We start from the raw sequence: 10739 nt of genomic DNA on the forward strand, positions 1-10739 counted from the left end.
TGTATTTTATACACTTAAGTGTATTGAATGATACGTTTTACGAGTGTTTTGTTTTTCATGTTACAAATAACGAGTATTTATTTTTAAGAATAATATATTTCAAAAATAGTAAATATTTTTAAGCTACACACGTTTGTAATGTTTTAATAATGAACCAAAAATGTATTTGATTTCTTAGAACAATTAAATAGTTAATACATATTTGTCATATTTAAATCAAAAAATTAAGCAATTATGAGCTCATAATTCTATTTTGTGTTTCGCAATTAATACGTCCTAATATTATTTAAGTTTATTGTTATGCAAAACAGGATACTGCCCTTACGTATCAAAATAATATCAATCACATTCCGTGCCCACATCATACTCAATTTTAGTGCCACCACACACCGATTTTCGTTTGATTCATTTGATGCAATATTGGTTAGGAATAGAACATGTTTTATTTTATAGAACAGTTGTATCAAATGTTGTAACCAACCCAAAAGTTGCATACAATTTGCTATTGTACATGTTCAGCTTCCACTTTGCTGAAATATTTGATGATGTATAAACGGCTTTAGATAAGTACATCATCTAAATGTCTAGATGATTTTCAATAGATGTGAAGATCATAATGCCGTTTACACCAATTTGAAACTTCATATCGTTTGAATATGGTAAAAAGTTGTTAGAGTTTGCAACACTGATTAAAATTATTTAAGTCTAAGAACTTGTAATTACACTTACCAAAACGGATTTTCGTCATATTATAAAAGCAATTAAAAAAATGTTTGAAATATTTCCCACCAAATCGTCATTTTAGCAATATATCAAATTTAACTATTTCTAACCTATCCGGTATGATTTCAGATATTAACTTGCTGTAAACGGCATTATGATCTTTATGTCCATTGCACTTACGTGATTGCATTATACAAATACATTTTTGAAATAAAATCCTGTAATGCTAAATTTATACTTCCTCGTAACTTTGTTACTACATTTCGAAGGAAGTCATATGGTGACCATAGTTTTCATCATTAGGTACTTCGGATGTGCACTTCCCTATACATCCTATTTGCATTCTTGATGTTGTAGAAGGCAACAACATTTGGTTGTCTTTTTAATGTTTGTAATAGTATAGGATTCATAGATTTTACAATTGCGTAGCAAGTGCTTTATTACATTTTTCCATTGAGTGTGTACTTTTAAAACAGGTAATAACATGATGTAGTGCCATTTGATAAAATACAATTTTATGTAAGGCTGGTAACGCTGTTAGCTTTCCGGTAACACAAAGCATGCTAGATAATGTCGCATACTTATATTTGCATCGCACAAAATTTAAGAGCTTTATCTATTGTATTAAATGTTACAAGGGTGTAGTATCAAAATAACTGGTCTAGTATATATATTTAAAAGCGTTTGATTTGATTTTGAGTTTTAACTTCCCTTTCAGCACCAAGGCTATATGAGACAGGACGTGCTGATTAAAGTGGAAACCGAACCACATGAGCTATCGCCGGGAATCGAATTAATGCTACTAAAATAACAAGTAGAGAGCAATTGTATCTTAGTTACTGACACAAATATAATACAATCAACCAAACGTACGGCAAATGAGGTTTCGAACGATTAGAGAACAAAGGATAAGGCAGAAACATTTTTTCTTAAAACTCTAATTCCCGAAAATGTATCAATTCCGCTACCTTCATAACTGCAAAAGATAGCTTACACAATTCAGGGAATTACTAACGTATTTTATGTGTTATATCTGCATATCCACATTTACGAAACCTAACGAAAGATGATTTTCAATATTGAGAAATTAGTAGAAAGCCTGTGATGTCCGGCTATTCATTATAAGTTGAGAGATATTATTAAGATTATTTGAATATGTTGTTCTTCATATATAGGTCAAACAAACGTGAATATTTACAACCGAATCAAAGAACACACTAGACAATCAAAAATGTTACAGAAAGAGGGTATGTTCGGATCGTCACTTCACATAAACATCACACACACACACACACAATATAGAACAGGTTAATGTGATAAATCGAAAAGAACGGGAGATTTAAGAAGCATTCTTTATTCATAAATACAAACCTGCTTTAAATCTGGATTCTGACAGCATTGATAATATCTGAGTACCTACGTTTGATGTATATTTTGGATTTGGCAACAGTCACGTAGCATAGGCACCGGCGTACGTTTCTAATCAACTCTCCCTTTCTTACGCTCACTGTGTTCTTGAACGTGGTTTGTAGTATCCGTTTCTCACGTTATAATAATATGATGTTATTTATTCCATTTTTCTTATCGTACTTTTCCCTTCCATCATAATCCTTTTGACTTATCACTCAAGGCGAAACTATCTTCTTCCGGTACATTGGAAGAGTATTTAGTTTTCTGACGGGATAATACATTGGTGAGTGATTTTTTTTTGTTAACTCCTTGTCCTCATTATCAGGTACGTCACAGTTCAGTAATTTTTACATTTTTAAAGTGACATAGTAATAAATTTTCAGTTCTTAGAAGGAAAACATTTTCTTAACAGAATAAATGAAAAACGTAATTGCAAATGTATTCTGTCATTTTGCCTTTTGAAAGAATGTTGAAGTTCAGCATTATTAAAGTAGTGGTCCTCTTTGTCGTTTACAATCTCTAGAACTTCTTCGAACAACAGACGATGAAGACTGAACCATAAGCAACAGGTATTAATTTCACCTATCATGTTATTTCAGCACTTTAGGCCCAGATATAGGCTCAAGATTAAAATTAAATATGTATTAATCCGCGGATTATTTTACAAAGATTGAAACAGAAAGCCATGCACTAACCGATGCTAAGCTTTATCAAGCGCTTAAGTGGCATATTGCAGTAATAGATTCACAGTTCTTTTTGTTACGAATGTGTAATAGTTTCCTTTTCTCTTTCTATTATCAAGAATGGACTATTTATCATTATGTGAGTACACAATATAAAAGTTTCTTAACGTACACGTGTCGATAGTGATGATAATGACTTGTCTAAACACCTGAATATATGAATAAAGGACGATTTCAACGTTAAATATTTCATTATAAGTTCCGTATTATTAAGATCACTTTATTATTTTGAAATAATGCAAATCTACTCTCCAGTATTATTTCCGGAAATCTAAGTATTATTTCCGTTGTAAAATAAAGCGTATTGATGACACTAGTAAACTAGATTTAACTACATTTCAGAATGACTATGGAAACATTAGTAGTGTGATTAATGTATTTTTTCATTATTCATTTATTCTGCTCGCTTGTCAAAAGTTACAGGATTCATAAATGTTACCGACTTCTCAACTATTATTTTTAAAAAGAACGTTCCAAAATTCTATTACGCACGAAACACAATTGACTTGATCCTTTACATCAATATTTTTCGCAATTTGAAAATACACATATCAGTCAATTTTAATGTTTGTAATTAATTCCTTTTACACAATAAAGTGCCGATAAAAAAACAGCGCAACTGTGACAATATATCTAAACAATACAGAAATATGAAATAGAGCCTTATTTTTTTATTTCTGGTAGTATCTTTTCTGAGCTGTTGAGTATATGACACGTTTTGTTTTGAGTAAGTCATATATAAGGTCTTTCTGAGAAAGCTGATCTTTCCATAATTGCACTTCTCAAAATATTAGTTTCGGATTTCTTGCAAATAAACTCAATATACCTAATTATACTCGAGTATCTGAAATTACACAGTGTTATCAAATCATGCAATGTATGCAAGCTAATAGTAGAGAAACAAAGAGTTCGAAGTTTCCTTTAACATATGTTGGTTAAGAAAGAGAAATCTGCAAGTAACGCATGTAGACATGGGAAAACTATAAACATATGGTAAATGAGGTAAATAGCACAAAAATATAAAGTTTATTACCATACAAGCGTCAGTAAAAGGTCCATTTCATATGATATATGCACTTCAGCAACGTATTTGTATGTTTACAAAGTATTGTAGGTCTATTATTTGTACAATCTATGCCTTTCGTGATAAAATTGTGAATGCTACTTCTCACCCTTCTTTCCATATCTACGAAAACATACTGAACAAACGGGAATCTTATCAAAGACCTAAAGCATCTTGAGACCGAATAATAGCCTGAATTTTGCTTGCGTTATTCTTAATATGCACGGATTACACGTACAAACTTATCTTAAAAAATATATAAATAAATAAAGGTTATATGTTGGCCAGTTGTGTTCCAAAATTTAGTAAATTTGTTGTATAAATTTATTATTTGAACTAAATCTAAGTAAATGTTAACAGTGAGCAGCATGCTTTTTGCTTAAATCGATACATTTCATATGCGCCCAAATTCGACACAAAATAAAAATTTATTGCTAATGCAATGCGAAATCACATTACTGTAAAGGCTCATGATCGCCTCGCATAGTTTGAATCGTATAAAGTTTTACAGCGTCCAAGACTATAATCTTTATTTTGAATACTCTCCCTCAAGACAAGGTAACTTCATTATTATGGTGACAGTAAATTTAAATTTTCAGATATTTGCATATGGATCTTTCATTTACATTTCTTATTTCATTGTATTTCTGCGCAACCGATACTATGCAGGTATTTTTTCCGTCTTCCTGAACTGACAAAATCGTTGTATTACGAAGGCAGATTCCTTCACGGTAGTATAGTACAAATGACAAAAATGGAAAGGAGCTAATTATTTAATTTTCCAATGGGGAGATTTATATTTCAAGTACGACTTTTTTTGCTTACTCCGATAGCCGTTCTGTTTGTATACTGGTTGTTTTGTTTATGGTTAATTACAATTGTTTTGTGTAAAATGTAAGTTACAGTAACAGAAGATATTTGCGCGCACACACATACAAATTCTTGAACATCTCTATTTACAATATCTGCATGCCTGGATGCAAACATTATTAAAATGCTAATATACAGGGTGTTTCAAAAGAACGCTGACAACGTTTAGGAGGTGATTCCCGACAAAAATGAAACACCAATTTGGTTGCATAAATGCTTCCTTTTGGAGTTATAGGCTGCCGGAAACATGAGAAAATGAAATTTAAAGGTATATAGCTCCAAAACTATGAGACGTACCATAATTGGATCAAGGCTTCAATTAGGAATGAGTGTGTGCTGTATACAAATATCCAAGTTCCACAATCCTGTGGTACTTCCGAACAATTTTTTATAAAGGTAATTGTTGAATACTTCAAATTATATGCCCGTAGCTAAACACTCTCTGTAAAAATTGTTTCGTAAGTACCATAGGATTCTAAACTATGTATTTTTGGATAGCGCACGTATTAGTTCCTCAGTGAAGTCTTGATCTAATTATGGTAGGTCCCATAGTTTTGGAGCTATGGACGTCTAAAGATGATCTTATAGTGTGTTTTTGGCAGCCTATAATCCCGAAAGGAAGCATTAGTGTACCGAAGTTGGTCAATACTTTTTGCCTTATCTTAAATGTCAGGAATCAAGTCCTAAACGTTGTCGGCGAAAACTATTGGCTCACTTACAATTGCGCCATATGAAATCAATTTACTGATTTCATATGGCTATTTGACGATAGCAATGGAAAATCTGGCGGGTGCGTTTGAGGCCTAGAATTCATAGATCTGCATAACCTAGTAAATAAAACTGTGCGCTTGAAAACTCAACCAAAATTCAGTACTTTTACCGTGCAGATTTAGATAAGGAAACTGTAAATATAAACATTACAGATAAAATAGGTTACTTCGCAAACAAAGTAGTAATATTTGATTAAGTCACTTACGAAAAAATAAATTAATTTAATACAGTAGTAGGATAATATTACTACATAGATATAAAAGTGTATACCACGTTGGCACAATCGACATGATCTTCCGCAATCCGTATTTAACTACATATACCAAATATAAAATATATTATGGAATTATGCAAAATATATTAAGGGTTACCTTTACAATGCTTTCTCCAAAGATATGGAAACTAACTTCGAATAAGCATGTATCTCAACTCAAAAAAAAAAAAAAAAAAGTTTCTGTATCGGCCTCCGTAGAGAAAGAGGAAATGTCATAACACGGGCTTTAGTTTCCGTGTACTATGCAAAATTTCATTGTTTAGTAAGCTATGGTATTATTTTACGGGATTATTGTACTGAATGTATTAGCCCGGTTCGCTTACAAAAGAATGCACTAAGTGTTGTGTTTGAATTGTCTCCAAAGAAATCATGCAAGCCCATCTTTCGTTGCCAAAAAATATTACCATACCTTGTTTGTATGTATATAAAATTATCTTCTTTACGGGTAATACTTATTTCTTGAAAAAAACCGTTGATAATTACAGTACTTGATACAAAAATAATTTTCATGTTATCTTCCTAAATTTCTCGTTTTACTTCTCAAAAAACAAATATATTAACTGCACGAAAATTTCAAATAAGTTATCTGACTTTCCAAAACAAAATAAATCATAGTCTATTTTCAAGTCCGATCTTCATAAGTTCTTAGTAGATATGTGTTATTACTCGGTAAATGAGTTTTTTAAGACAATGTATAAATGTCTTCTGTTAATTATGTTATAAATGTGTATGTTTTTAAAAGCCATAGTTGTTTATGTATTACCCTATTTGCAAGATTTTTTATGGCACATATATCACAATTTTGTAATTTTGACAACTGTATGAGTACTCGAGAATACTCTCAGTTGTATGTAAACCAGGCAAATAAATAAATAAATAAATAATCCGCACAAATGCGAGAAATTACAATCTATTAATTTTATGAAAAAGGTATCAAAACTTCTTGGGTTAACTTCTGCACATTGCGGCCCAGAAATACAAAATTTACGGAAGAATCAGACGAAATGTCAGCATAAGAATAATAATAATAATAATAAAAAAAATGTGATGGGTGGCATTTAGAATACAAACTTTACGGAAGAATCAGATGAAATGTCAGCATAAGAATAATAATAATAAAAAAATGTGATGGGTGGCATTTAGAATTCCCGCCCCCACCCTCTCATTTCATGGCTCCAAAACCGAGTACCTTGTTTTTGTCTAAGCTGTAATAAAGATAGAAAACAATGTGCTCTGAGGGACTCCTAACCTCCTTCGCTCCGTCAGCTAAATTTTGTGAAATAAGCTATGACTGAAGATATTATATGTGCAAGATTAGGGGGGGGGGAAGTAAAAGGGTAAATGTTTAGCAGATGGGATCCAGAAGTACGTAAAAAATACAAAATTTACGGCAGACATGAAGATGCAAGTACTTATTCCTAACATAACATAAGCCAAATCTAACCTAAGCTAAACTAAACAAAGTTATACTCTTAAATTAACCTAACATTAATAGAAATAAGCGAAATTCTGTCATTTTTTCGAAAATTATTCTCGATCCCTACACTAATATAATCTAACATAAAGTAACCTATCCTAAATTAATCTAACCTGATGTGAACAGAAACTACCGACATTGTAACATTGGTTAGAAAAATGGCTGGATTCCTTCCGCTAAACATTGTCCATTTAAAGATACTTAAAATGAATGTTCATGTTAAAGAAAGAGCAAATAAGTAGTAGTATGTTCAAAAGCAGCTCACGTGGGTGTTACCCTAGGGTGCAACCTGTGGCAGTTTAGCCAACTTCTCTACCCTTAAGCTTACTCGTTCCTACCCCTACTCTACTCATCCCTATCTTATTCCACTTTACCCTACCCAACTCTAGTATACCCTTTTAAAGCGGACCTACTTATTGATGTACAGCTGAAGCGTATATTGTGAAGTTCTCCCGATACTAATATTCAACGACATAAATTACCAACCATATATACATGAGATCTTAAATTTCAGTGTACACATAGCATAACTGACACCCGTTAATAAAATTTGTCCGGGAAAGCGCTAGTGATTAGTTTTGACAAACATGTTTAGCTGCAACACTACGTACGCCGTTACTTTTAATCTATGCGTTTACCACATTTTACACTGATAACCAAACGTACCAAAACCTCGATGCCATAACACTTCCTACAAAATAAAAATAATAAACTTACATGAATTCAGGTGCACACATTGCATTATAGTATTATATTATATTCACTTTTCTATTTGGACCAAAGTCTCGCAGATCAGTATATGTAATCACGCGTAACTACATCGATGTTTCTACTTATTCATATGCTCAAAGTCAAGCATTAGTACCCTACTCAATGTTGTCAGATCTGAAGATTAAGAAATAGCAAAGTTATTCTAAAAAAGTAGTAGATCTAGCTCTTCGTAACTCAAGCATAAAAATGAAGGTCTGTGGATTTGGCCTACACAAATTAGCTTACCCACTTGTATCTATATGAACCGTTAGTTCCTGTTATTCGTACTAAAGTTACGTTAGTTCGGCGAAATTAAAGAAATTATACGCAAAAACTCATGGCTAGGCCAACTTCACATCTGAAGTTGTCGTACCCAACATGCTTTCCCACATTTTTTCGGCATAATTCGTTAGTTTCCGTTAGATCTTATAAAAGTTCCGTTTGTTCCGCGATTTTAAAGAAATTGTACACAAAAATCAATGAGTAGGCCAACTTCACATGTGAAGTTGACGTATTCAACAACCTTTCCCCCATTTTTCGACATGAACCATTACTTCCTCGTTCGTTATTACAAAAGATCCTTTAGTTCCAAGATTTTGTACAAATTAGAGCATAAACAAAAATGTGTGGGTAGGCTAACTACACATGTGAAGTTGGCGTACCCAACAAGCTTTCCCACATTTTTCGACACGAATCGTTAGTTCCTCGTTAGTTGTTACAAAAGTTCCGTCAGTTCTGCTATTGTATACATGTTAGATTATAAATAAACATTGATGGGTACACTAACTTCACATGTTGGCGTACCAAAGAAACTTACGCAGGTTTCTCGATATGAGTCGCAAGTTATTCGTTAGATCTTATCAAAGTTACGTTAGTTCCGCGATTTTATACGTCGTTTCTCATCTTTAATAAGTATAAGAACTGATCCAATGCCGTTCTGGCTTCCATCTACATTTATCACATCTACGAAATCACAGCTCCAGCGTTATGCATAAACTACTAAACCGCTATCTTTTCGCATTTGGATTTTCGTAGTCAGTCATACAGCGATAATCGTATAATTTCCACCTCGTCATTCATGAGAGAATCTTTCTCTTCCGTTCTTCCTTCTTGAAGTAGCTTCGGAAGTGTCAAATCTTTTTTTTCTTTCTTTTTGCATCAGTAGGAAGTCTCCTCAAGTAGTAGTACTCGGGTCATTTGATTTGAACTCATTGCAACTGTTAAACCATTGAAAGAAGAGTTATTGCAACGAGAAAATTTTAAGATTTCAGCAAAATTTCCAGTTCGTAATGTGCTTTTAGTTTTGACTATGCTCATAAACTTTATTCTTAAGAACAGCTCCTAAAATATTTTTTAAAAACAATCCATCATTGTATATTTATGTACGACGTAATACATTTTTTTTTGAAAATTTCTTTTCACACAAGAGAATGCTTCAACTGCAAAAAAGAACATGTTCGTTAAAGCTAGAAAAAGCAAATGTTTGTAAAGTAAACATTAGACATTTATTTTTTGAAAGCACATAAGGTTTGTTATTCTTTACATGATTGAGATATTCATAAAGCAAAAGTATACAGGGTAAAGGAAATAGTTATAACCGGATTTTTTTTTCTATTTGCTGTCTACCAATTGTCATACTCAAGGCAATGTTGATGCACATAGTTAAACTACAAGATAAAATAACAACTTCCATAATCTCTGAAATTGATAAGCAAACAAAGCGCAAAAAATAAAACTCTACATCTTAGAAACAATCATATACGATTATGAGGAAAAACTAACTTTTATATACCGTTCAAAACTGTTATAAAAATCTCAATATCGAAATCTCTACATTTCATAAAATATTGATAAACGTAATTACAGCACATAGCTAAAAATTGAATATCACATTTCAGTAAAAAAAATGATACATATAGTTATAAGAAGGCAAAAGCTTAATTCCGACAATCCATGATATAATGATACAAAGTTAAAACATACCAGAAACTAAAATTTGCGTGTTCCACGAAATATTAAATACATCCTAAGGCAGATTTTAAATTCTCATATTCCATGAAATAGTGATACACACCCTTAAAGAAACATAACACAGTCCAGATAATGTTACATTTAGTTAAATTGTCTTGACACAATAATAATATTCATCGTCGTTTTAACGTCTGCTTGTGAGTGTTTCCATGTTTCGTTCTTGTGTTGGGCATCCGTAATGTAAAGAAAATCTCTAATTTTCATATTTCGTTTGTGTCTCATGTCGATAAACACAGTGAGCATGTAATGGAGATAAAATTTCTGTAGTTTTTCTTCCATCTTTTCTTCCCAAAATTCGTCATTCTTGAAGATCATTTGTACCAGTACTTTGTGTGGTGTCCAAAACACAAAATAACACATTTTTTCTTCCTATTACATCAAGTAACCCCTAGATCTGATATATGTTATCATGGATCACAAGTTCCATACTATTTGCTGTTAAAATGGAGAATACTTTCTTTTCAATAGCTTCCTGATGTTTTACATTTCTACACGAAAAAGGACACTTCATTTCAATAACTGCTTCTGTTTTTGCCATTTAATCTGGGCCAGCTTCTAAATAACATATTTTATCATCGACAAACAAACCACAGCCTTCATACTGTATTCCTCTTCAAACTGATATAT

The 10739-nt window shown here is 32.2% G+C and overlaps 1 protein-coding gene across 3 annotated transcripts in view; it reads right to left on the minus strand.

Moving 5' to 3' along the window:
- Nucleotides 1-8199, minus strand: part of LOC145671388 (uncharacterized) — a 225297-nt gene extending 217098 nt beyond the window's left edge. For all 3 annotated transcript variants that reach the window (XM_081740491.1, XM_081740490.1, XM_081740488.1), the window contains exon 1: nucleotides 8049-8199. In XM_081740491.1, the coding sequence (XP_081596617.1) occupies nucleotides 8049-8073 (25 nt within the window). In that variant the 5' untranslated portion in view covers nucleotides 8074-8199. The remainder of the gene's footprint in view (nucleotides 1-8048) is intronic.
- Nucleotides 8200-10739: the final 2540 nt, after the last annotated feature.

Source organism: Thermobia domestica, chromosome 15 (genome assembly GCF_964235325.1).
Source record: "Thermobia domestica chromosome 15, izTheDome1.hap1.1, whole genome shotgun sequence".
In the NCBI taxonomy this organism is placed as follows: Eukaryota; Metazoa; Arthropoda; class Insecta; order Zygentoma; family Lepismatidae; genus Thermobia; species Thermobia domestica.